The 25,755-nt window shown below is 53.0% G+C and overlaps 10 protein-coding genes across 10 annotated transcripts; 4 read left to right on the top strand and 6 right to left on the bottom strand.

The window, feature by feature from the left end:
• Positions 1 to 1,623: 1,623 nt before the first annotated feature.
• On the bottom strand, positions 1,624 to 3,246 carry QC764_100240 (uncharacterized protein; the record flags this gene model as incomplete). Its single annotated transcript, XM_062941241.1, has 1 exon — positions 1,624 to 3,246. The coding sequence occupies one exon, from the start codon at positions 3,244 to 3,246 to the stop codon at positions 1,624 to 1,626; it is 1,623 nt and encodes a 540-aa protein (XP_062804122.1).
• A 1,304-nt stretch (positions 3,247 to 4,550) lies between these two features.
• On the bottom strand, positions 4,551 to 6,121 carry QC764_100250 (uncharacterized protein; the record flags this gene model as incomplete). The annotated part of the gene is made up of 3 exons (XM_062941242.1): positions 6,097 to 6,121; positions 5,612 to 6,021; positions 4,551 to 5,325 (listed from the first exon to the last, which is right to left on the bottom strand). The coding sequence occupies exons 2-3, from the start codon at positions 5,833 to 5,835 to the stop codon at positions 4,551 to 4,553; spliced, it is 999 nt and encodes a 332-aa protein (XP_062804121.1). The 5' UTR covers positions 5,836 to 6,021; positions 6,097 to 6,121.
• A 734-nt stretch (positions 6,122 to 6,855) lies between these two features.
• QC764_100260 (uncharacterized protein) lies at positions 6,856 to 9,122 on the bottom strand. Its single transcript, XM_062941243.1, has 2 exons — positions 7,287 to 9,122; positions 6,856 to 7,222 (listed from the first exon to the last, which is right to left on the bottom strand). The coding sequence occupies exons 1-2, from the start codon at positions 8,109 to 8,111 to the stop codon at positions 7,097 to 7,099; spliced, it is 951 nt and encodes a 316-aa protein (XP_062804120.1). The 5' UTR covers positions 8,112 to 9,122; the 3' UTR covers positions 6,856 to 7,096.
• Positions 9,123 to 9,247: 125 nt separating this feature from the next.
• Positions 9,248 to 11,085, top strand: QC764_100270 (uncharacterized protein; the record flags this gene model as incomplete). The annotated part of the gene is made up of 3 exons (XM_062941244.1): positions 9,248 to 10,482; positions 10,543 to 10,737; positions 10,805 to 11,085. Exons 1-3 carry the CDS (start codon positions 9,900 to 9,902, stop codon positions 11,083 to 11,085), a joined length of 1,059 nt encoding a protein of 352 aa, XP_062804119.1. The 5' UTR covers positions 9,248 to 9,899.
• Positions 11,086 to 11,885: 800 nt separating this feature from the next.
• Positions 11,886 to 12,975, top strand: QC764_100275 (uncharacterized protein; the record flags this gene model as incomplete). Its single annotated transcript, XM_062941245.1, has 2 exons — positions 11,886 to 12,509; positions 12,569 to 12,975. 2 exons carry the CDS (start codon positions 11,886 to 11,888, stop codon positions 12,833 to 12,835), a joined length of 891 nt encoding a protein of 296 aa, XP_062804118.1. The 3' UTR covers positions 12,836 to 12,975.
• A 165-nt stretch (positions 12,976 to 13,140) lies between these two features.
• Positions 13,141 to 14,836, top strand: QC764_100278 (uncharacterized protein). Its single transcript, XM_062941246.1, has 6 exons — positions 13,141 to 13,469; positions 13,527 to 14,156; positions 14,221 to 14,246; positions 14,319 to 14,374; positions 14,432 to 14,492; positions 14,556 to 14,836. The coding sequence occupies exons 1-6, from the start codon at positions 13,252 to 13,254 to the stop codon at positions 14,711 to 14,713; spliced, it is 1,149 nt and encodes a 382-aa protein (XP_062804117.1). The 5' UTR covers positions 13,141 to 13,251; the 3' UTR covers positions 14,714 to 14,836.
• An 8-nt stretch (positions 14,837 to 14,844) lies between these two features.
• Positions 14,845 to 16,914, bottom strand: QC764_100280 (uncharacterized protein; the record flags this gene model as incomplete). The annotated part of the gene is made up of 2 exons (XM_062941247.1): positions 14,845 to 16,821; positions 16,881 to 16,914. 2 exons carry the CDS (start codon positions 16,912 to 16,914, stop codon positions 14,933 to 14,935), a joined length of 1,923 nt encoding a protein of 640 aa, XP_062804116.1. The 3' UTR covers positions 14,845 to 14,932.
• Positions 16,915 to 17,685: 771 nt separating this feature from the next.
• On the bottom strand, positions 17,686 to 19,185 carry QC764_100290 (uncharacterized protein; the record flags this gene model as incomplete). Its single annotated transcript, XM_062941248.1, has 1 exon — positions 17,686 to 19,185. Exon 1 carries the CDS (start codon positions 18,763 to 18,765, stop codon positions 17,686 to 17,688), a length of 1,080 nt encoding a protein of 359 aa, XP_062804115.1. The 5' UTR covers positions 18,766 to 19,185.
• A 435-nt stretch (positions 19,186 to 19,620) lies between these two features.
• Positions 19,621 to 21,120, bottom strand: QC764_100295 (uncharacterized protein; the record flags this gene model as incomplete). The annotated part of the gene is made up of 1 exon (XM_062941249.1): positions 19,621 to 21,120. One exon carries the CDS (start codon positions 21,118 to 21,120, stop codon positions 19,621 to 19,623), a length of 1,500 nt encoding a protein of 499 aa, XP_062804114.1.
• Positions 21,121 to 22,709: 1,589 nt separating this feature from the next.
• On the top strand, positions 22,710 to 25,451 carry QC764_100300 (uncharacterized protein; the record flags this gene model as incomplete). The annotated part of the gene is made up of 5 exons (XM_062941250.1): positions 22,710 to 24,121; positions 24,199 to 24,446; positions 24,497 to 24,603; positions 24,656 to 24,951; positions 25,015 to 25,451. Exons 1-5 carry the CDS (start codon positions 22,807 to 22,809, stop codon positions 25,449 to 25,451), a joined length of 2,403 nt encoding a protein of 800 aa, XP_062804113.1. The 5' UTR covers positions 22,710 to 22,806.
• Positions 25,452 to 25,755: the final 304 nt, after the last annotated feature.

Here is a 25,755-nt window from a genome sequence, read left to right as displayed (position 1 = left end):
AGAAAGGCTCGACGCCGTTGAGCCTGCGTGTGTGTTGAGTCGAAGTGAGGGATCCGGAGATGAACCCGAACGCAGCAGAAACCTGCAGAACCTCGAAGACATCTGACAGCCTGCTGTACCAACCGGAACTGGGGGCTTCCGGGTGCTCCATGGCGCATCCGCGCTGATCAGTGGCTTCGACATGCATTACGGCGGTGAATCTTAAGGAGAGCTGACCTGTTCTCTGTAGAGAACCGTAGGTTGTCAAACAAACCACATGAGAAACACTCAACCTCGTGTCAAGGGGGCGGGCGGGCGATAGCCACGAGCCCGGTTTTGCAATGTCCAATTGAACATATCGAGTGGCATGCAGCCATAATATCAGCTTCTGAAAAAACGTGTGTAACTTTGGAGCGGGGAGCCGGGTCCATGGGGCTCATCATTCGTGGGCAGAGAAATGGCACCGATTTTCTTGTAAGCGACAGGGGCTGACAGAATAGAACTGTTGGGCCATCCGAGCCCCATAGCTTTCTGTTGCCGTGCAGAAGAGTATCTGGGAGTCCCATACGGCGGCGTCAACGCATCTGCCAATGACTGGTGACTTATCACTCATGCAAGGCGAAGAGGGTGTGCGTCATATAGCCGACAGAACTTTGGTTGGCTCCAGATGGCGCGGTGTCTCTCTTTTGGGCCTCCTTTTTGCACCATGCACGTCACCATGTGCTCATCCGGGGAAGCTATCAAGACTCCACGCTCGAGCATTGTCTTGCCTGTTCAACACAGAGCAGTCTGTACGACCAAAGGGTTACCCCACCCCCGTGGCTGGTTACGACACGGCTTCAGTATAACAGGAGACATGTTGTGGGTGGCTGAGATTGTTGACTTTCGAACAAGTTGCTAAAATTTCCGCGACACAGTTCCACGGGGAGTGATATGCGGAAGAAAGATATCCCTTCCTTGTGAATATCAGATGCTGCATGGTAAGCGGCATCAGTGCTGGGTGCAGAAAGTCCGTGATACTGGTGCTACCAATTGGGAGTAGTTTCCCGGCCGTAATACTGTTCAAGAAAGACTGGGCTTTTTTCAGCTTTTGGTAGTTGATGCAATCGTTGCTGCACTCCAATGCCCAGTCAGGCGAGGAGTAGCGTGTTTCTGCTGACGTTGTCGTGCCGTCTGGTCAAAACCTAACAGGCTCACAAAGTCCCGATGGCAAAATGTCTGCTTTTAGCTACTACTCCCGGCAACCCAGTCTCCTCACCCTCGGACCTTGTCCAGCTCTTGTATTACAGCCTTCTGCCTTGTGTACCTGGTCCCGGAGCTAGTGGCCGGCCACAAAAGGACGCATGGGACTTGAGGCATGGTGACACAACCACGGCTGAAACGGTCGAAACGGTCGAACAGGTGCTGCTGCAGACATTGTGTGACGCGGGAAATCTTGTTCATATCTTGCGGCTTCACGCCGTGAATCGATGAGTTGACGTGAGGCAGGAGCCTGTGAACTAGAGAAGTCAGGTAATGAGCAGCTCTCAGAGTGAGACTGGTCATTCAGGGGGGGATGTGGCGCGAGGGCAATATTACGGACTGTGAACTTGTTGCAATTGTACGGATGAAGAGTACATCTCGAAACCTGATAAGAGAAAGGTCCTAAAACTTGCGCTTCTTCTTTGCGGGCCCAGCTGCTGCTCGAGCCTCCAGTTCTCTTTGCAACTCGGCCCGTTTCCTTTCAGCTCGTTCCTGTGAGGTTTCGCGATGCTGATCCTTGGCTGGCGTCTTGCTCTTGCTCCTTCCTCTACCATCGTCGCTAGCGGCCGATGCTCCGGCATCCGGGTTCGGGGTATGTCTTCCAATGATACCAAGCTTGTGTCTCTTCGGTGCCGGGCTAAGTCTGTCGTCCACTTGCGCCGGCGAAGTGGTTTCTTTCGGTTCCGGTGATGGCGGGTCTGGCTTGGCCTTTCCTCCAATGCGGCCCAGTCCGCCGCGGTTCGGAAGTTGTTTAGGGGGTGACGAAGGTGAGTGGCCCTGGTCCTTCTTGTCATCATCTGAAGCCGTCTCCGAGTCGTCATTGTAGTCACCCGGTGCTTTTTTGGAAGCAGCTTTCCTGGGGGGTGTCTGGCGTGTTACTGGTGAAGTGGACGGAGCTTTGCGGCCGCCCAAAACCCCGATTCGGGATTTAGCTGCCTTGCTCGGGGACGGGGCATGCTCTTTCCGAGCAGATGGCACGACCGGCTGGTCTTCATCTTCCCCGGAAGATGTCTCATCATCGTTGGTCGTCTCCAGTTGAGGTCGCGCCCGGGTGTCACGCTTCCGAACGGCAGAAGGAGTAACTTGAACCTGAAAGTCGTCCACATCCTCCTCCTTCACCTTGGGCTCTGTGGCCGGTGGGGACGAGGGCGTCCGGGCTTTCTTCTCGCTGGGCTTGCCGACCAGGGCAACGTGTTTCCCCTTTCCAATCCTGGTCCACCAATCGTTCAGCGTGGCGGAAGCTTCAAGATCAAGGTCCGACTTGTACGTCAGGCCCGTGGTACCAAAGACGTCCTCCAAGAGGGTCGACACGTCAGAGGGCTGAGCGACAGAACGCAGCTCCGAAGTGCTATTCCGGAACTCCGCCTCCGAGAAAGGGGCGAGACCTTTCACCTTCGCTTCGGCGGCGGCTCTTGTGACTCTGCGCTTCCCGGACAGCGAATTGAACACGTGCTCAAGCCCGGTGCCAGTAGCTTCGAGCTTGTCGACAAGCCGTGTGATGATTCCGTCCTTTTCGCACAGGGCTGATATCAGCTGATCAATCTCGCGCAGTTTGGCTTCGTGGGCCTGGACCAAGGGTAGCACCAGTTCAGTTGCAAGGTTGGATTGCGGGCATTTTTTGAGTTCCATCGGCCATTTGAAGGGCTTCAACGGTTGGGGCAGAACGCAGGTGACATGGAGGACAAGGGAATCGTTGTCGTCATCTCTTGCCAGAGTCAGTGATGTGTCCGAATGCTCGGGGTCATCGTGATCGAAGGCAGCTCGAAGCAGCTCGAGCATGCGGCGGATCTGGTCGGGCCCATCACTGGGATCAATGCTGGTATCCTCCATTAATCCACGCTTGATGATGGGCTTTCTCTCCATGTTTTCTACCCAGACATTGGCGAGATCTGTGAGGCGAAAGTGATACGAATCTTTTGTAAAGGTAGCCGAGACCAGCAATGTGGGGATATCCGGGGCTGTGACGGGCAGAAGCCGCCATGACGGATGGTTCGACATTGTGGTCTGAGAAAGTGGTGAGGCCATTTCAGGTGCAAAGGGTAGGACAGTGAGCCTGCGGCTCGAGGCTTTATGGATAGGCACCTGCCACTGCCGTGATGGACGATGCAGTGGCCGCTGCACCTGGCCTTCTTCCCGCCCGACGCAGCTTCAGAGTAGGCAGGGGCCCGGCGAAGGATCCCAAGGAGGAACTGGGACGACAGAGGCCAGCAGAGAGCCGGCTTTCAACTTTCCTAAACCAGTGTTAGAGGTGGTTCTGTGTGAGGGGTGTGTGCGGCAACTGACCGATCAGGGTTGCACGACTGCCACGCGAGTGCCAGAACTCATTTGCTCACAGGATGTGACGGCCTTTTTTAAACCAGCTGATGGATGCAGAATCCGTACACATTCGGAGAATATCGGTGTAACTTGAATAGAAAGTGCTTCGTAGCGGCCACGGAGGAGGTGGTGGTGAAGGCGTGGTGCTTGGACCTTGTGGTTGACGTTGGTGATGTCAATGGCAGACGCGACGTGCACGTGCCAGGCAGCCGCGAGGTCGACCCACCTTTTCTTGCCTGGATGGAAGGCAGGAGGGAACAGCGACCACCATCCCAAATTAGGCAAGTTGGGAGCTCTCTGAATAATCCTTGTGCGCTTTCTCCAAATCTAGAAGCTGCACATTGTCTTCTGCCTTCTGGAGCCTGGCGGCAATGCGCCAAGGGATAGCCTTCCTGAACCCTAACCCTTTCGACTTTCTGAACCTGAGTGTCAGGGTGATGAGCAAATGGTCAGATCATGGAAGGATTTAGAGATGTGTGGGTACTTAAAGAGAGTTAATCTCACAGAGACCTCTTGGGCAGAAAGGACTATGACGTCTCGCTCTCAAAACGGAAGAGTTTACAACAGCACCCGTCAACAGACTGTTGAAGATGCGGTAATCGATATGTCTTGCCAGCCTTCCGTGGAACGTCACTTGATTCTCAGAAGAACTTTGACTGCGTCTTACCTCGATAGAAATATTTGAGATGCTCTGCTCCCAAACTAAACATCCATTATGTCTCTCAAGGTCTTTGAAAGATGGAAATAGCCCCGCATGCTTCACATTGGATAGAAACACAGGCATGGTGAGATGCAATCGAGTCATATCCCTATCTAAAAGTGTTCATAAAAGGAGCGTGTGAAAGCAACAAAAAGAATTTACAACAAAACAATTCTGTACTTTAAAATCTGGCAACCCTTGTCCACAAGCAGCCCAGACTTTCAACAGATCTTCCTCCTGGTCGACCCCTTGCTCCTCTCATCTTCCAACTTCCAGGTTCTTAACCTCCTCCAACGTCACCCCCACCCCCCACCTAAGAAACAGTGATCGAAGCCGACCCCGAACTCTGATACCCCTCGGTAGCCACAATCTGGTAATCATGGCTCCCCAACCTCAACCCCTTATCCGCCCACGCCTTGAAGTGGTTCCCAACATTGACACTCCCACCAACCCTCTTCGAAGTCCTCACGCTCCAAAACTGATCAAACGTCTTGGTCCCCTCAATGCTGGGCTGGTTGTACCGCGTGCTCTTGGCAATGGTGTAGGTACCGCCGTCAGTGTTGAAGGTGCCCAGCCTGGTCGCCCCCGAGCTGGGGTCGTAGGTGCCAAAGCTCTCAATGATGTAGTACTCGATCAAAGGGTTGCGCGTCCAGCCGTAGATGGCGAGGTAGCCGTTGCCCTGGGGGTTGAATTGTCCAGAGTAGTTGATCACGCGGTTGGAGTTGCCCGGGTTCCATCCCTTGCCACCGACAAAGTTACCGCAGTTTTGCCAGTTGACCGAGTAGGAGCCACCGTTGCCGTTTTGATAGTTGACGGTGCCGCCGTTGTCGGTCCAGAAGGAGTAGTAGTAGCCGTTGTGATTGCCGGTGGAGGAGGGTGTCCCAGCCCGGGCCTGGAGGGATTCAAAGACCTCGGTGGCGTTGAAGGGGACGGCAGCGGCGCCGGTAGCCAGGGTGGCTGTGAGGAGGGACTTGAAGGAGACCATTTTGAAATAAGTTTCTTGACTTGAGGATGATAGGACTGGTGGTGAGGTGAAAGAGTCGAGTTCAAAGTTGGGAAGAGACTGATCTTTATACTTGACGCCAGGACTTGGTCATGGGGCCCAACAAGGAGGTCTATCTCCGTTGGTCTAGCCTGGAAATGTCTCTGCTTGAGGTCAGTACCCCCGTCTTACTACAACAGACTTGAGACAATCGTATGAGCTTCTTTTTCGCCGTTGCACCTTGCCCTTGCCCCTTTACGAAAAGTAACATGTCGTTGTCCGCACTCCTACCTCAAGCGCACGTATCAACATCCCAGCATCCTCATGAATTCGGAAAGCCTCGGTAACACAGGCCCCCTATGCCCGGTCAACGTCGGGTATACCACACGCACCTTTCATCACCATCCTCCGTGGTGTCGTCGTCCCAGTCAAGAGCTCCCCTTTCCTTTAGCCTAATCCCATCTCCCGAGCGGTGTCCATGCCGATCTCCCATCCTGCCGTGCGGGGCCCCGCGATGATTGATGCCGTGCGGCGCTTTGGCCTGGAGTACGTAACGTGTGAGCCGGACGTAGAACCGTGACTTCTGGAAAGGGCATGTCATTCCCACCAATCCCATGCCGTGTCTGGGGCGGTTGAAACCCTGGTTTGGGTCCGCATGAAAAGGATGTACCCCACAACGCCTCTTGTTTAGAGTAGATTGCGCACTTCCTATGCAAATTGGGTTGTTCCGTGATTTTGGAATGTCTGTCGGATCAAGAGACAAGCTTGTTCGATGTAACGACGGGCTCGGTTGGCGCTCTGTCTGCCGTGAAAAATACCGATCATGAGTCTTAGCCCCTGGCTACATGTCGATGGTATCTTCAGCCTGAATTCTTACACCAAGCCGCTGACGACTGGTCAACAAGGGGGCTGGTGATCATCGAGGGCTCTGTTGAGCCGCGAGCGGGTCAGCTGGAGGGTGAACAGATTTGGGGGAAGTCCGGGTTGCTGGGGACAGATATGAACTATAATGATCCGTCATGTGCTTTAACTTTCGGTTTCATAACCGAGGAGCTTTCTGAGTGGCGGTTACATCTCAACATCTGCGGGTCAACGTTGTCGCTGACCACCCCTTTATGGCTAGCGATCGGCCGTAGCAGGGCAACCCAAGCAAAGCTTATGTCCGCCTCCGGATTCCTTTAGGCAGAAAAGGTATTTCGCTGCAACACTGCTTGTTGTCACTCGGTTGCTTTCGTGTGTGCAGTCATCAAAACTCCACCTGTGTTGTCCTGTACGCGTCTGTCTTTGTTGGCCTCATCATAAACTGTCGTTGAGGTCAGGTGCCTGGTCCCTGAGGTCGGCAGGATAAAATCAGGACGGGTAACGAGGAATAAACGGGTTATGAGCTTGGCAAGAGCTGAGTACCCATTCAACCGGTGAATGATCTCGAAATCCCATCATGTCAAATTTTGGCAGAATGTCGAGTCGAAGAAGATGGTGTGCGGAAGGTACATTGAGGTCGTGTCAACAAGCCATCTTTGTTGCTCAGGTGAGTGTCTGAGTCTGTACCAGATGGACGGGAAGTGGGAAAAAGCTGGGCCTTTCATGAGATGGTCCATGGGAAGGCAGGATCACTCAAAGACAACAAACACACCAATGCAAGCCCACAACCATCTATTATTCCGTCCAAAAAGCACTACGCTACCTCCCGTACATATCCTTCAGCAAAAATGTGCCAGTCCGTCTAAATATACATTAATTACAATAGTTGTTGCTTCTGCTTTTTCGTATGCTCGTTGTTGTCGTTGTTGTCGTGAATCATCAAATCATCCGTCCCATATTTTTCTTGTTGTCATCGTCAAGGCGGCCCCCATCATGTACATCTAATAACACATCAATCATTTGCAGACAAAAGTCTCGCCAGTCTCCTCTCCGTAGAGCCACTTGTCCGAGAAGTAGTTCTCGGGGTACTCCACGTCGACACATTTGCCGCCTCCAGTGGGGCCAACGTGTGGGCAATGGACCTGTTGTGAAGCGGTTAGTCACTTGTCTCAGTTGTTGTCTGTCCGCAGAGAAAAGGAGACTTACATCGGGTCTGGTCTGCGTGAGCACCAAGTGAATGGTTCTGCAGACGACATTGTCACCCCAAGCCTCATCATACGTCCCGTAGTTCTTCTTGGCCAATCCCACAACACAGTCCTCGATGCTGTCCCACTGCTGATTCGGGCCGTAGCACCTCGCCTGCGTCCCGTAGCAGATCTGCCTGATGCTCTCCAACTGGAACTCGGGATTCCCGAGACTCGCCATTGTCGTCCTCGTCACCCAGCTGTTCAGGTTCGGAATCCAGGCGTCATACTTTTCCACCTCGCCCTCCTTGTTGAACTTCCAGAAGGCCACCTGCTTCAGCGGAGGCAGTGGCTTTCCGTGATCCGGTGAGCCAGGGTTGACGACGCTGGTGTAGAGGTACACAACGCTGGCGGCGATGTCCCTGCACTCGGACGAAAACTCGACAATCTTGTAGCTGGTGATGGCGGCAGAGGATGGGTTGGCCTGCGGCAATGGCGAGAGCGCAAAGAAGTACTCAATCGAGTGTTCAAAACCGGTGAAGTTGCCGACTGGATCAACACGGCCAACAACATTTTGGGCAAAGAGTCCTTTTGGAACAAACGCTGCGCCGCCAAAGGTCAAGATGGGTACCTGGTTGGGGTAGACGGTGAGATTGTAGATGCGGGAGATGGTGTTGAAGTTGCGGTTTCGGAAGTCGGTGTTGGGATTGAAGCTCTTCCAAAACGTCTTTTTCGGTTCTGGCGTTGGCGTGTTGATCTCTTCTTCGGAAACGTCTGAAATGGGAAGAGCGAATGCAAACAGTGATGCTGCTGCCGCCCAGAGGATGAGAAAACTGAGTCGTAACATCGTTATCGTTATCGTATCGTATCGTAATTGGAAAAAAATATTATTGATATGGTCGTGTCGTTAGAGCATCAGCATGGCGCTGTGATGGTGTTCAAGTATGCTGCAAGATGCAATCCATCATACCCTCCTCCTCGGCTCGAGAAGAAGAACCCGGGCTCGAAGTGGAAGGGATGGGGACGGCATTGTTAAGTACAAATAGATGATGACTGCGTCAAGCTTTTTTCTCCCCAACCTCGTGGAATTTTCCTGAGGCTTTTTACCTTGCTTTTTTGGTCTTAATCGCCATCAATAAGGGCGGGCTCGGCGACGTGGCGGTCAAGACATGGGGCCGTGTCTCCGCTCAGCTCCGTGGTTCCCTGCTCGGGGCGTTGACGCTAGGCTCAGAGAGCAACGGCTTCGAGAACAGAGAGGTGCATGCAGTGATCGAATACGGGCGGTGTCGTGTCAGAATGGCATTCGTGCCTTTGGGCCACCGAGAAGATGCATTCAATATTGATCCAATGGCCTCGGGTCCAAGAGCAGAGAGCCATGCAAAACCCGCATGGACGAGCGCCCGAGTGACGTGGTGAAGCGGGTGCAGCGAACCACAATGCGCCGCATTCCGGCTTTTCGGAATTTGGCTGTCTGCCAGATCAGTGGGGTGCCTGACATCATTCAGAATGTGTTAGCCCTGAAGCGAGTGCGACGACGACAGGAACCAGAAAAACAAAAACAGTTGATGCCCGGCCCGCTGGGAAGACCCTGGGTGCCTGAGAAATCTTGTTGGGTCGAATGGTGTTCATGCTGCCAGCACACACCATGCCCAAAAGGTGAGTGACGCGCGAGGTGAGGCAAAGGTGAGTGGGAGGAGGATGATGGAGTGAGTCGGGAACCGGGTGATAAGGTGTGATTGAGGGCGGGGTCTTTCGGTGGCTGGGCCGAACGATAAGGCCACCTGAGGATTTGAGAGGATTACTTAAGGCAGATTTGATCCATCACAGAGTCATCAAACAACAAAAACAGAAAATCGAAGGGGAACGAATTGCACGCCGAGTTTGGCGGGGGCATGGGCGGATGATATAATCCACCTCATGACTGACCCCGTGATCTGGTGCTGCCTTCGCTGCGTTCCAAGGAATCCAGTTCCTGGCTGGAGTTGTGTGCGCGCTTGGAGCTGTTTCCCTTTTGGGGGGAAATTCTTCTGCAGCTGCAAAGATTTTTCGGCCAATCGCATCGCGCGATTGCCAGGTGCCGATAACACAACGCGGGGAAGTTTCCAACTGACTGGTCGCTGTCTTTCTTGTGTTGCTTCTCCCCTGCACCTCCACTGCAGGTCCAGCCGGGGCTTACAATTCATTGCCGAAGCTGTGTCAACCACTCACATGCCAGAGTCGACATGTCTTCGCCCAGCGCGCCAAAGTATCGAAATCAACCGACCAGTAGCAAACAAAAGACCGTGTGACAGCCCTATTGCCGTTGGACGAACGAGAGGCGTTATTCCGAGTCGTTGGGAGAGGCCGCTGTCTTGGCCTGCATACACTCCTTTGATCGAGGCCAACAATGACCGTAAATGGCACCTCGAGCTATCACTCCAGTCCGCCACTGATGCTCGACATCAGCCCATATGTATTTCCAGGCTGCCCATAATGAAATCCCTCGCAATATCAGGATAGAGTCCCCATCTTCATATACGGCACGGGCCCCCAATGGCCTTGTCTTACCCTCCTTTGCCCTCTGTTCCGAGTCCCCGTGCCACCAAAACACCTGACTGACACCGGACCGTCCCTTCACTTACACCTCGTGGGCAAGATGGACACCATCGACGCGGCCACCGTTCCCGAAGACACCCTGCGCGCCATCATCTGGACCTGCTTTGGAACAGCTTTTGTGCTGGTTGCTCTCCGGACAGCCGTCCGAGCAAGGACATCATTGCCCACAGTTGACGACTACTGCATCTTCTTTGCCCTAACATGCTTACTATCGCTATGTGTCCTCGAAACGATACAACTTCCCTCTTTGTACTACATCGCCGGAGTCTTGGCCGGCACCGCCCCAATAGTGGGCATCATTGAAGAAACGGAGCGTTATCTTCTCTTTCAGTTTCCCATCGTCATTCTTTACTGGTCGACACTCTGGAGCGTCAAGGCCGCGTTTCTGACTCTCTACTGGAAGATCTTCCGGGACTTGCCCGTCTACCGCAGGGTTTGGTATCTTTTGGCGCTGTTTTGCTTGCTGGCGTATGGAGGGTGCTTGGTCACGTTGACGGTGTCGTGCGGGGGTGATGTCAAAAACTTCTTTGGGTTTGCGACATGCGCAAAGCCGGAGCATGTGTGGGCATCAAACTTCAGTGTCTACTTCAGCACTACCATTGATGTTTTTACGGATCTGTGCAGTGAGTTCCCGCAATCAACTTGGGCAAGCTGATGGCAATGCTGACAAGTGCTGGAAACAGTTATGGCTATGCCCCTGAGGTTGATCTATAACGTCAAGGTCACTTTGAGACAAAAGGTCGGACTGGTTGCCGTCTTTGGCCTGGGTTTTGTCATGATTGCTTTTGCCATCATCAGGGCAAAGCAGGTGTTGGTGGAAAAGATGTTTGTCAATCTGACATTGCTCATGATCTGGTCGACTCTTGCCGCTTCGATCTGTAAGTTGCTCTCTTCTCTTCTCTCCGTCATGCTGGCGATCAAAAAGAAAACTGACACTCTTGTCAGCCGTCATTGTTGGCACCCTGCCTGCCCTCAAGGTCCTCATCACCGTCCACTCTCGCAACTCAGCAAACCGGTCAAACCAGCATTCTGCAGGAGGAAGCAAGCTCACCGGCAAGCAATCCATCAGCAAGAGTGTGCGGATGGGATCAATTTCAAAAGAAAAGAAATCGATGCAAGGCAGCTTGGACGCGATGGAGTCCCAGGAGGAGATCCTAGTTCAACACGATGTTGTAAGTTTTTCTCTGTTCTTGTCCAAGCCTTTCGGCCTTGTTGACATCGGCTAATAGAAACCCCCACAACAGACTGTCTCCTACAGCGAGCCAGGCATCGCCATTCCTTATCCCGCCCACCCAAGAGACTTGCCAGATAGAGGGCAAAACTATGTTTGACCCAAAAGCGAAAGAAGTAGAGAAAAGAAAGAAGAACCCGGGGGTTAGAGTTGTCTTGGTCACCCACTCTGATTCAAAGAAGATACCCTTTGTTTTATTACGTGTAATTTAGTCTCTTTATTTTCTCTTCGAGTCTGATGTCTTCAAATGAGGCCGCCGTTTTACCCGTGGTCGTGGCCTCCAAGAACTTGGCACACAAGTGGAAACAAATCCCCCTAGTGACTTGACGTTTCTTTTTTGTTGGTAGCACAGGCAGGATGCGCCATCAAGGTATGAATTTGGCAGTGTACAGAAAACCTGAAACATGGTCGCTGTGCTGCAGAGTTGGGATAAAACACCTGCGCACATGCAAAAGGAGTCAGGGGTAGCAGTGCCAAGAGAGCCACGGCGTGTGTGATCTCCTCTCTTTGCGCCTCTCGGAAACGGTTCACGATCAACGGCCGGATGTTTTTACCCCGTGTTCTTGTGCCGGATCAATTGTCCGAGCGAGGTTTTGGGATTTATATCTACCTACCTCCATGTCTTTTCATCCATCAGAAGTTTTTTCTCTCTTTCTCTCTTCATCTGGCAATTCCAGTACCATCTTTTCTCAGTCATTTCGAGTGTTTCATTCTGGCAGTGCCGGACACTAGCGTTGTATTATTATTCCAACTACACAGCTGTTGATCAGTATACCTACCTAATTTACCTCGAAAATGTATCCAACAGTCTCCAAATCCCTCCCCCTTTCCCTCTTGGCCCTGGCCAGCGTCTCCCTCGCAGACGACAACGCCGAGTCCGTCTCTACCCTCTCCTTCAAAAACGCCTTTGTCAACTCGGGCATCGTCCCCGAAGTCATCCCCGCCCTCGACCCAGCCGTGTCATTCTATGCCACCTACAAAACCGAAGGCGACTCCAACCACAGCGAGCTCCTCATCCCGGGTTCCTCCCTCACCGTCAACGAGATCAGCACCCTCCCCATTGAGTTTTCCGTCGAGAACCTCAACAATGCGACCAACATCACCGCCCAGACGCGGTACCTGATTTATCTGTTGGATGCCGACGCGCCCGCGAGGAGCAACCCCACCGCTCGCAACCTGAGACATTGGTTGGCGGGTAATTTCACGCTGAACGGGCAAAACTCGAGTGTGTTGAGCACGGCGCAGAGGTTGGCGAGGCCGCCGAATGCGGGCGCGCCGTTTACCAACTTTACTGCGCCGAAGCCAGATGCCAACTCGGGCGTGCATCGGTACATCATGGCTTTGTACACCCAGCCGGCCAGGTTTAACACTGCTGGGTTTGAGAGTGTGGGGATGGAGAGGGAGGTTGCGAACTGGAACGTAAGGTTTTTCTTCTCGTCATGATGATGTCCATGGTGAAAACTGACAATGAGACATAGCTCTCCCGCTGGAGGACTCAGCTTGGCCTCGGCCCTGCCATTGGAGCGACCTACTTTGTGATTGACACTGGTGCCAACGGGGGCAATGGAACAAGTGCTCCCCAGGGCCTCAACAACCAGGGCGGCAACGGTGGCAACAACAACAATGCTGGTGGTCAAGGTGGAGACAACGACACCAATGCTGCTGGTGGTATCAAGGCTTCGTCGGTGTACGTCTTGGGCTTGACTGCCCTCGCGGCCGTGTTTGGCGGTTTGATCATGGTGTAGATGTCAAGAGAGGAGATCTAGAAGTGATATTCTAGAACGCTGCCTGCCCAGGTGGTGGGGAGGGAAACACGTGTAAATATATATCCGTGAGACAGGGAACTGTAGCGAATGCTATTTTGGAACACCAAGCTCCTTTTTAAGGGCGCTATTGACGGAATTATGGGAATCCTCTTTCCCCATTCAGCGTGCCGATGACCCGCTACAGCGGTCCAGGCCCTGCAAACTGAGGCGCTAACGGCTTACACCCCTGGCACCTCCTTTCAGCCCTGCGTCCAGGTGATGATGATCAAAATGCACGCCACTCCCGCGGTTTTTATGCTGTTTATATATTTCCTTCATGAAGGTCATCGCCTTCAAGTCGCTCGTTTGATCCCTCTTTTTGTCGCTTTTGTCAAGTGAGTTGTAATTAGGTAAACATGATGGCTCCTGTCACCAGAAGCGGCTGGCTGTTGCTGCTACAAGCCGCCACCACACTCATTTCTGGAGTTTCTGCTCGCTGCAACAGCTGCAAGGCGAGTGATGAGCTTCTCGTGCTCTTGCGTTCCGAGGACGTCTTCTCCGAGGCCCTTCCATTCTGCAGCAGTGTGTTGGGTCTTCCCTTGGAAACCGCCGAAGTCACGGCCACTGAGGAGGTGTAAGTCAGGCAATCTCTTTTTCTCTCAAAAGCTCAGATAACTGACCTCACTCCCAGAGTTATCACCGTGACTCAAGCCACAACCGTCACCCAAGTCATCTCAGACATCTCCTCCGTCACCGTTACCGTCTCTGCTCCCGTTGCTCCCACCTCCCAAGCGATCGCAGTAACCGAATACAAGAAGCATCGCCGTGACACTGCGCTTGCCTCCCTCCCCACCTGGCTCCCCTCCGGCGAAGACGCCTACCCAGACACCCGAATCTCCTCAGCCTGCCACTGCCTCGACAGGTCCAGCGCCATCCCCCTGTCCACCACAACCATCACCCACATCAACCCAGACAACGCCGTCACCGTCACCGAGCCAGCCACGTCAACCGTCATTTCCACTCTCGTGTCCACCGTGACAGCAACAGAGACCCTCGCCCCCCTCGCCCCTTCGTCAACAACCATCAGCGTTGCGATCCAAGTCCTGAGGAAATCCACAGGTCAATCCGTCGGCTGGGTCTCCAACTCTGCCGGCCCCAGCATCGTCACTAACCAAAACAGCGCCCGCCGCTTTACCATCACCATCCCTGATGACCAGAGCACCACCTCCTCCGGCATCAGGATTCAACTCGTCGGCGGTGAGGCCACCCAGGCGCTCGGTTTCATGACTGCGGGCGGGACCACCAGGATAGAGACGTACTAGTATGTGCCGCACTGCCCTTGTTGAGCCAGACAAACTAACGTGTGCTTTGCTATCACCATTTAGTGGCAGCACCGACTACGTTCCGTTGAGTAAGAGTTCCCCGCCGCCTGCATATGTGCCCCCGGAGGAATGGTGAGAATGCTAACCTCTAAAATCAACAGCATCCGCCAACGAACCATATGTCTGCGCCGCACAGTATTGCCACGCCACGGACATTGTACGTTGCCCCTTTTGATCTAGTGGGTCACGCTTGCTAACCACCTCTTGGTAACAGTGGACTCTAGACACAGAGACAGGCTCAATCGGCTGGAATTGGGTCATCCCCGATGGAAGCGGTAAGTTGTTGGCCCCAATCCCCTTTCGAGAAACCGACAAAGTTTGCTGAACCACCAACACAGTCGCTCCGGTTGTTCTGTATCGTGTTGGCGGCCGGATGTACCCCGTTGGAAACCTCGCGGCCTTTATGTCTTCGACGAGTTCGGCGCCGTCCGACACCAAGTACGAGATCACCCTCCGATATGTGGAGATTGTTGAGACTGCTCCCGCGGCTCCCTAAACATTTGACAGCAGGGTGGTGACCTGAATTAAGAAGAAAGTACACTTTATCGCATCTATACGTGACTTATTAATAGATCATCACATATCAATAACAAGGTGACTGCGCGTCGCTTCCAGAAGCATGTTTCAGGTATTCTGTAGCAGGGTCATGATTGAGCTTTCTAATGAAGAGCAACAAGAAGAAACGAGCAACGACTATCTATCTTGTACCAGTCTATCAAATGCCTTCTTCCTCCATCGCCCACAGTCGGCATTTAGCGCAGGTGTGAAGCGCCCATGGTTCCAAGGTATTCCCGGCCGTCTCGTTTCCTGCGTTCGCCCCGGCCGCCTTCGTCGTCCTAGCCAGATCCTGCCGGCTTGTAAAGAGTCCCATGCATACATAGATCATATCCTCAATATGCTCCTCCTTAACCGCAGTCTTGCCTTTGGTAATAGCGGGTTGCTCAAGATTGGCACCGCTGTCGACATCGACCTTGGCCCAAACATCAGTCATGGGAATATCAGTGCAAGTGCTGTCCTCAGCCCCAACTTCAGCAGCACCAGCACCATCCCCAACAGTATTCTTGATGTTAGAAGTTGAAAGACTCCCACTCCATCCTTCACCACTCTTGACCTGTTTCGCATTCTGCCCCTCAACCTTGGCATCTCGCTGCCTAATTTCCTCCGCCCGTTTTCTGTGAATAGACCTCAGTGTCAACTCGCCATCATCTTCCGCCTGCCCCAGAATTCTCAGCATCCTCTCGGTCTCTTTCACGCCCTTGACTTGTCCAATTCGATTACCGAGATAGGACAGCTTAGTCTTTATTGTTGTCAGCTCGCCGGCCTCTTGCACATACAGTCTCACCAGGATGTCACGTTCTTCCCTTGAGCCTACAACTAGTGCTCGCTTCTTGGGGACTTGACTTGCGACCCTAGGTACTTTGTCCATCTTGCTCAAAGGGACAGCATGTCGAACCGGGGCGGGTGCTGATTGCACAGATGGCCGAAGTAGATAGGAGTGATCTGGGATGGGTGCTGGCTGAGCGGATAACGGAACAACAATAGCTTGATCTAGGGCTTGCACGCTCGTCTCATACACTAGGCTAGTTCTGGGTTCGAAGCACGCCTCGGTCGTTGGAAGTGTTGCAGAGTCGGCAGATTCCAGGACTGAGGGAGTAGCCGAGACGGATGGAAAGTTCATCATATCAAGCAATTGCATGGTCGGTGAGTCGGGAGGTGACGATAGAGGACTGGAACCGCGTGAAGACGAAGGGTTCCATGCTGAAATCTGATGTTCAGTTGTTGGTATTTGTTCACCAGACAGGATTGGCAGATGAAGTTGATCGTCAACCAAAGACTCGCTGATGTCAGCCTGTGAAGCTGAGGCATCCCCTCTATCAAGCAAGTCGGAGCAACCCAACACTGTTTCGAGAACTAGGTTAGGTGTAGTTCGCTCGGGAGGTATTGAAACAGGACGTTGAACCAATTCAGATTCGCCGCCTAGAGGATTGCCGCTAACATATGGAGAGATTGATCGGGTTTTCAGCTTGTTTCCTGAAATGGTGTTGTACTGGACCTGGAACTCAAAGTCGGTTGAAGGCGGTTCGATGGGTTTGAAGCTGAGTGATGTCTGTTGCGGCGATCTTGGCGGATCAATGTCCATGGAATCACTCTGATGGTGTAGGTCTTGCGAATTGAGAGGTGAACAGGGCTGATGTTCTTTCGAGGCTGACAATGTGCTCGTTTCAGACGTTGTCTTTCGTGTTTTCCAAGGCGATAGAATAGAGCGAGTGTCATCCTTGTCCGGTTCGGGAGTCGTGGATAACCACTCGGTGACTAGTGACGTGGATGATTCGGTACCTTCTTGCAGTTGGGGTGCTGGTTCAGACTGCATGTCTTCTACAATGGCCACCTCGTCCTCGTACTCATCCTCAGAACTTGGTGGGCAGCTGTGAATACTGTCCGTTGAACCATTATCACTACTCGGTTTGGTGAACCGCCTTGGGACACCTTGGATTCCAAAGTATCTAGTGATAACTTCAGAAGCTTGCCCAAACTTTGTATTGGGAAGCGATTGTTGATTCGTGCTAGTCACCGCCGTCTTGTCCGCCACTTCCTCTTCCGCCTCTGTGTAGCGAGTGGTGTTAAGAAGTTGTGGTCGCCCAGGTAGAAATATGAGGACTTACTTCGCTTTGTACTCCGCCTTGTTACTCTAGGCATTGTAGCGATGAAACTGAGCTACCTTATATATGTTGACAGCAACAGCTCAAGTGCATGTGAGATGGAGCGCGCGGTGGATTGGCGATGCTGATGTCCAGATGGTAAGGCAGCCAAGGTTGGCGTCGGCCGGCACGTTGTGGCTGCGAGTCTAAGGTACGAAAGCAAGTAAGGTAGGGCTAAGAACTCTATGTGCGGTGTAGCAACTCTCGGGGCATAGATAAGGTGGCCTCGGCTTCGCGAACCTGGGGCAGCCTCCAGTCACACAGCCAAACAAACGCCAGTCTCCGCCAATACAGTGGGCAATGGAGAAGAAAAGAATAACAAAGATGCAAAGAATGGAAATTTGAACGCAAATTCTGCCAAGTTGGTGCGTTCGTTTGCTCGAATGACAGGACAGCAGAGCTCGATAGGAGAAGGCAGGAGCCAGGCGGGCCTCGGGGAAGGCGGAGTCGCTAAGCCGTTCTGGGCCAGGGGACCAGATTTGTAACAAGGCTACCACCTAAGGTAAACGCACCATCGCATCCATCTGCCAACAACTACGAAGAAGGAGCCATCAGGGAGAAAATCGCTGTCGGGAAAGGGGCCCACCTCGACCTGCATGCAATTCAACTGGCCGGCTGTCAACGGGTGGGCAGTAGCTCAAAGCATATTTCCGACGTGCAGAGTGGGGAGGGGGGACAAAGGCAGCGCAGCAGCCGTGCATCATCTCAGCATAAGGTTACCTATCTATCTTGATCGATAAAAAAAGAAGGAAATGTTCAGAGTACAATCTCAAGGCTCATATGCCGGCGGTGGTGTACTTGCTGCCACAGTCTCAAACACCCTCTCTCTGACCTTTTGCAGCTTTTCGCGAGCCTCCCTCATACTCTGCTCCTCCACCCTCAGCTGTCCCTCGAACTGGGCCACCCTTTGCCTTGTAGCGGCAACCTGCCCGTCCATCGCCATGGCTGCCCGCAACACACTCTCCCTTGAAGCCTTGATCTTGTCGTGGAACGCCATGTCGGTGAAAATGTTGTCAAAGAATACATCCATCATCAAGTTGCCTTGGTCGATATTGACCTGCGGCAGGTTGGTGACTCTTGGGCTCATGCGCTGAGCCTGCATCACCAGCATGTTTGCCGACATGACCTCCCTCTCAGCCTGCGACAGCGCATTTCGCTCCATCATGTCCGTAAAGGTCCCGCCACCAAACATATCCCGCCTCGAGTGCATCAACGCCTCCTCCATGAAGCCCAGCGCTCTCTTCATCCTCAACTGACCCTCTCCCAAAATCTTCAAAGCCTGCCTCTCCGCCTCTGACTTGCCCTTGGTAGCCTGGTACGCCTGAGTCCTTGCATTGGCCTCCCGCTCCTGCTCATCCTCCTCCGGATACCCCGGTGTCGGCCCGCCAAAGATTCTGCCGTACAGCTCATCCAACTGCTTTTGCACATCGTTATGTCTCGCCACATCCCTCTCCAAGTCAGCAGCCACTCGCCTCGCCTCCTGCAACTGAATCTTGACGTCCTTGTTGATTTCCGTTTCTCGGTGTTCTTCTTGAAGCGCCTCAAAATACTCTTGCTCCTCCTTGGCAGCCCTCTGTTCAAACTTTTCGCGCTTGCCGGTAGCCTTGTAAGCAAAGCGCTTGAGGACAGAGTCACGGTATTTCTCGTGTTCGTGGTATTCCTTTTTGCGCTTGCGGTCTACCGCTGCGACGCGCGCGTCTGAGGCTCTGACCTCGCCTTCGAGATCCTTGACGAGGCGGCGCTGTTGTTCTAGTGAGGGGATGGCGTGGTCGGTTTGTTGGAGGATGGCAAGGAGTTCCTTGTTTTTGGCGGCGGCCGCCGTGATTTTGGCGCGGACTTGGTCGGCCATTTTTTTGGTGATACTGTGGGGTTGGGGTTTGTTGGTTGTGTGTCACGATCTGGTTCAAAGAGTGAAAGTGGTCTCTTCACGATGCAGGAGAATTGAACCTGGCAGAGGATCGCCCAGAGAGAAAAACCTTCTGTATTTATTTGTATTGAAGCCAAGAATGGAATGCGCCTTACAAACGGGCATCGAATGACGTTACCCGTCATCTTGTCGATGAAAGACGGAGGCCGTTGATCGGCTCTCGCATTGTGGTTGGATCCAATACGTCACTCCACTCTGGAACTTGCTGCTGCGCCTTCCCAGGCACGCCAGGCACTCTTTCTTTGTGGGGCAACTGTAACCACATGGCAGGTCGAACAAAGCTGTTGGATTTTTTGATGTGACACTCACTCTCACCTCGGCGCTGGGCTGCCTTCATATCGATGGTGTGCTGGTTTCTCATTCTCTATTCCCTGTCGGCGTTTCCACCGTTTCACCAGGCGTGTTCTTGGCCAAAATAAGGGGACCCTAACCCTGGCGACCCCCCTTTGTACGATACACATGCGATGTGTTCTGTGAACAATGAGAGACACCGGTCGACGAAGGTTTTGATGAGACGAGAATAGCCTCATTTCATGTGTCAAATCCTACTACTATGTTCATCATCAAAAAGAAATAGGGCAACTTGAACCTGGCCACACCTCTACAATAGACATGATATCACGAATGCATTGGTACGTTGGGAATTGTTGTTTCAAAAATAATATTAATTATTATCAGTTATCCACCTCTTCGCTATGTTCAGCACCTGTAAAATCTGCCATCCCTGTATGAATGAGAATACCGCCAATGTACGCCGCCCTGTATGGTAATAACCCACTACTCCACAACTTTTTTGACGACAGACATAAATGTGCTGTCAGCGAGCAGAGTTTCCATGGATCTCTCCGGAAGAGTAATCACAACCTCCCATTCCTTCTTGGGGTTGATGGTACGGCGGTGGGGGAGAGCCAGACAGTGAGGAGCCTTGGCCCACGCGCCCTGAACACGGCAGACAGCCTCAGCTCTCACACCATCACCACCGGTCACAGCGTTTCTGAGACCGGGGAAGAAGAACTTGGCTTCGGTGCCCAAGAAGCCCCAGGTGTTGACCGACAAGTGCTGGGGACCACGAGAGTCGAGGTTCATGCCTAGCTTGCGGATATCCGGGGTGTTGTGGAAGAGAGCGGTCCGGGTGAGGACGAAGTCTTCGTTGACGGCCTTGTTGGCATCCCTGATGGCCGTAGCGATCTCGATGAGGCTGTCGCGACCCGAGGCGTGGGTGTTCCAACGGCAAGCAGAAAGAAGGTCGAGAACTTTGATGGGTCCACGAGTGATGGGAAGGGTCACCGAGTTACCGTAATAGCCTTGGATGGCATCAAAGTACTTCTTGTCGGCGTACTCCCCCTCGGCGAACAGCTTCTTGAACTTGTTGGACCAGTCAGCGGGGTTCCAGAAGGCCGGGACCTGGTTCCGGAAAGCCCACTGCTGAACAGGTTCCACACCGGAGAGACGGGCCCTGGCGATGTGAGACCAAGCGATGGCAGAAAATCCGAAAAAGGCCGAGAGCTTCAACGACTTGTCGAAAAGGTTAGTAATCTTGTCAAGATCTATAATGAAAGTCTTGCCAACATCATTGGTCTCAGGAGCGTTGGGGAGAGTCGAGAGGATGGGTTTGGTCGGGCCGGTAGACTCGTCCAGTAGAGCGTACTCCGGACACTTGGCCAGGAGACTCGAGAAGTCCTTGCCGCACTTTTCAAAGGGAAGGCTCAGCCAAACGTTGGCTGCTTGGTAAGCACCGATGGGGTCATTTTTGTCCTCAGCGACGGTGGCCTTGCCAAAAAACTCAAGGAAAGTAGCCAGGTTGGATCCGTCTGCAAAAGAATGGTGGAGGTTGACAAAGAGAACGAACCCACCCTCGATGAGGAAGAGAACCCGGAATTTAGAGACCGGGACAGGTTCACCCCCTTCTTCCAAAGGAATGTTCAGAGTGAAGTCGGGATGGACGAAAGCCTTGGCCGGGAAGCCTCGGGCCGCCAGCTCGTCATAAGACATCTTAAAGAGGGTGTCAGAGGGGGCGTCAGAGGGGGTGTGGAGCACCTCCAAGGGGATAAAGTCCGATTTGGTCTGCTGGAGAACAACGTTGGTGTGCTGCACCGTGAGATTGCCGGCAAACTCTGCCCGCTCCAAAGCGAGCCGCCTGAGCGACTGCCTGATGCGGCCAACGATGTCATGTCCCGAAGGCTTAGCGGTGAGGCTGGTAGGAAAGCAGAGGGCAACAGACATGTAGCCTCGAAGGGCAGCTTGGTCCCAAAGGGACAGCACTCTCTGAGAATCCATGATGATTGTTGGGTGCGAGTGAGGTATTGGTATTCGTGGCAAAGTCTTAGCTGGTTGATGGACAGATGAGATTTTGCTGATGAATGCGAATGATGAGGAAAAGTTTGATCGGAGAGTCGTCGGGATGGGTTTTTGCTTAAATAGACCAAAGCCTGCAGGTGGTTGAAGGCTGAACTGTTGTACTGTTGCGAGACCAACATTGCTAATGAGATTGTTGTGAGGAGATTGATCCTGAAAATTGGATCAAGAACTAACACACTGTTCCTGCGTTAAAGTTAATATCTAAGGAGAAATCCAGGTATTTCGAGGACATTGGTTTTTAAGGCAAGAGCCGCTGTGTGTCCCAGTTCAATGTTGCTATCCGAAAGGCGACGATATTGGCATGAGAAAGTCGAGGCTTCTTGGGAAGCTAAGGTTGGATTGTTGCGCGGAATCGATCTAGCCGAGGATGTCCTTTGTCGAGAATTCGAGGCGGAGGCAGAAGTTGAGGTACCTAGATTTGGCTTTTTTGTCATCAGGAAACGCCTGTCTGTCGATAATTCACATTGAACTTACAGTGAAGAGGAAATGTTCCTTTGATGGTTTTGATGACGGTAACTGGGTAAACTTTGAGTTCTCGGGATGTGAAAGTCGCTGATACGATGGTGGGGAGAAGAGTTGGGGGGATGAGGAGGAAGAGTGTCAACTGTCAAGATCTCCGACTTGCTCCTGTTACCATCATGGGCCCCGCCATGGTGAAAAAATTGCTATTGTACAGTGTGAGTCTGAGAACAATACAATCTGAGTGAATGACTGTGGGACCAACCTGATCATGCTCCAAGAATGGGATGAAAAGAATGAATCTTGACTTGAGCAACCCATCAGGGTTCACTGGGAAGATTGGCCTCGGGCAACGACTGTTTGGGAGCAATAAATACCAGTGAAAATGAATGGTTTATTGTGTCATAACAGAAAGAGCAGTGGATGATGATGACAGTAGGTCACGATCTCACAGTCAAAACACATAACGAACCTCTTCACATGTACACATTTGACACTTATCACGTTCTTAACAACATAGGGAGCTCGTGCTACGACCAACATTCTGCCATTGGTGTTTAAAGAAGAAAATACTGATGACCACATTGCAGTGGAAGACATCTGACCTTGCCACCACCTATACATGTTGGTACCACGATATTTTGGTCCGTTACATGGTGATGGTGGAGCATATATATTCTTGTCAATTGTACTAGACAAAGGTAAATCTTGAACACATGATCTTGCTCGAACTGCAAATCCCATCTCGAGAATTAGGTATAGAGCTCGAATCGAGTCATGAGCATTCGTATACTGCCATATTATAAGTCGGGTGTAAGACGTAGTGTGATATGGTGACATGACGTTGACCTCACCGCCCTCGGCTCGTGGAATTTGCCGCTTCTATGGGGCTTCGGTCGAGCGCTGATCCCCTGAACGGACATATATCCAGGCGCTGATTGGCTGGCACAACAGGGCGATGTCTGTTCCAGTCAAGTGGCCCCCACCGCGGACGGACAACATCATCCACCAGGGCCCACCCCCCGCATTTTTGAAAGATCCAGTCCTGTCTTGGTTTCGGCTATCGACCTTTTCTTCCCCAAATCCCTATGTCATCTGTCATCGGCATCTCAGGGCTCCAACAAGGCAAGGGAATGCTACTGTCTCATGTCAGCAATGGCCGACACCTCAGGACTCCACCGCTGCTCCGTGTGCTTCAAGACCTACAAACGGCGAGAGCACCTCCAGCGCCATCGCGGCACGCACACATCCGAGAGACCCCACCGCTGCATCCTCTGCAATGCTGCCTTCCAGCGGACCGATGTGTTGAAGCGCCATCTCCAGACCTGTGACGGCGCCGCCAACTCGTCCTCGGGCCGTCGTCGTGCCTGTGACCGCTGTGTTCGCCAGAAGAAGGCCTGCAACTCGGGCCAGCCGTGTCTCAACTGCGAAAAGAGAGGTGTCGAGTGCACCTATGGCGGCTCTGCCGGTGCCGGTGCCAGTAACGGTGCCAGCAATAGCGCAGCCCCCCTCCCTGCTCCTCCTGTCTCCGCCCCCGGACCCCCTTCCATCCTGGGAGAGACCTCCTCAGCTCCTCCTCCTCTTCCCCCTATCATGCCACAGCTCCCACCGGTACCGGCCCCGATACACCACCACCACCACCACCACCAGACCTTTGACGATGCTTCCTCGGCCATCGTCTCGACTCACGGCGGCAGCATGGACGACGGCACAGCGTCCACCTTTGATGATGTGCCCTATGACGATCTCGATGCCCTGATCCACCAAGCCGTCACAACATTTCCTGTTCTTGACGGTCACCACTCCATGCCGGACGGATGGCTGGATATCGACTTCTCCCACCAACTCAATCCCGGCGGGCATGACGGCCTCACCGAGCAAGATCACCAAGCCGAGGCTTTCCAGCGGGAGCTGAGCCCAAGCTCAACCACTTCAGAGTATAGAGGCTACTCTTTTGGATTCTTGTACGACTTCACCAGCCGGACTGGTTTGGTCTCATCGTTCGAATGTGCTACTCTGGCTCAGCGGCACCAGATCGTGGCGGCATTTCATAATTCCTACCTAGAACGCCAACATCCAGAATTCTTGGGTGCCGTTCCACCTCTCTTCATGCCACTAGACGACCCAACTGCCGCCGCACTAACGGCTAGTGGCGTGTCCGGCAGCAACACCCTTTCATCTTGGTCACTATGGCTCCATAACCCTATAGTAATCAAACTGCAGCAGGTGGTCTTACTAATCAAAAATGTTGTCACGGTCAAGCCGAACAATAGCACTGTCACCCTCACGTGGTCCGCCGCCCTTGAACAGCAGTGTCTTCAGTTCTTCTCGCCATCGAGGTTCGCCAGGTTCATCGAGCTATACTGGTCAGTCTGGCATCCGAACGTGAACATACTCCATCGCCCAACCTTTGACCCGACCACGTGCAAGTCCATCCTCTTGGCCGCCATGGCGCTCATAGGTTAGTTTAGTCCATGCTTGGTATTGGGACGCCGTTTTTTGTCTGACACATGAAAATAGGAGCGTGCGTTTCTCCAGACCCAGCGGACAATGAAGATGCCAAGGTGTGGTTCAACTGTGTGGAGGAGATGGTCTTTACAGATGACGACTTCTGTAGGGATATTGAGCCTAGCACAGAAGTCACCTCCCCAACAAGTGTGCTTGCCAGCCGCCGCAAGCTTCAAGCACTACAAGCCTCGTACATTGTATGTCTGTACCAAAATTGGGAAGGAACTGATGCCGGGAAGAGGAGGATTCGCCGCCATCGGTTCAGCACAGTGGTGTCTGTAAGTGATGGAACCCCCGTGCTTTCTCTATTTTTGCTGACACTGGATAGGTGGCGCGAGATCTGGGTATCGACACTGCTCGACATCCTGACTACAGCAGGCAGTTCAAGCATGATTTCAACTGGATGGAGTTCGTCGTGCGGGAGGAACTTATTCGGTGAGTGTTGACTTCGATTTGACTGTTAGAGAGTTCCTAACATTGCTGGCAGCACGTTCTTGTGGATATTCCTTGTCGACACGGCATTCGTCATTTTCAACAACCTGCCCCATCGCATGGTGATCAAGGAGATGAAAATGCACATGGCAAGCCCGGAGGTGTGTTTCCAGGCCGCTAGCGCAGAGGCGTGTCTCGCAGAGATCCATCGATGGATGCCTCCATCAAGTCCGTTTGGGGGCATGCTCCTTCGCGATGCGATTGAGCAGCTTTGCATTGGTCCCATGTCCCCCGAAATGCACCGGCACTTTTCTCATCTAGGTCCTGTCAACCTGTTCGCAACGGTTTCGGGTAAGCACATCGCTCCACTTCCTCTTGCACCCCGGTGCTTCATGCTGATGACAGTGAATACAGCGATTCATTACATGATCTTCCAACACCAAAATCTGTTTGGCGTCGAAGGCCAACTTATACCGATTCGCAATGCATTGGACAACTGGATCACCATATGGGAGAGGTGTTTTGACATGTCAACATCATGTTGGCCCCACGGGCTCCTGCAAGATCACAATCTGCCTCCCGAGATGCTCTGGAAGCGGATCGGGTTTGTCCGGTTCTCAGCCGAGTACTGGCTTCTCGGGAGTCTTCTCACAAATCGCCTCTCTGCGACGATTTCAAAGCCCATGGCCCGTCACCCTCACATGGGTGCCTCTCCACCCGAACAATATGGCGACCAGGGAGTCGTCACCAAGCCGGCCAGGGTTGAGCCAATCTTGGACAAGTACGACCAGACGAGCATGCGGCAGGTCAACGACCTCATCACGGACTTTCAAAAGTTCAACGTTGAGTAAACGTAAAGAGCTGGGGGGTTCACGAATCTCTGTCAACCCGTGCCCTTGTGATACCCGAGTGCTGACTCGAGCACACCTCGGGCGAGGAGAGAGATTGCGGGGAGATCCGGGGAGCGAGAAGGATCACGAAGGACAGATTGCTCTTTTCAATGCCACGTAGGATTGAGAATGCTCTTGGTTTCTGTTTTGGGAAGCCGGAAAGCTGAGCGTGCCGATCCGGTCTCCCACATCACCACCGCTATCTCCGCGCGGTGGGCCGCCATGGATCTCAGCTTCACCCCGCAAAACACTATCCCACCTCCGC

The sequence above is a fragment of the Podospora pseudoanserina genome, chromosome 1 (genome assembly GCF_035222485.1).
Source record: "Podospora pseudoanserina strain CBS 124.78 chromosome 1, whole genome shotgun sequence".
Lineage (NCBI taxonomy): Eukaryota > Fungi > Ascomycota > Sordariomycetes > Sordariales > Podosporaceae > Podospora > Podospora pseudoanserina.
The sequence above is the reverse complement of the archived record's forward strand: the minus strand, read 5'-3'. Positions and strand labels throughout refer to the sequence as shown.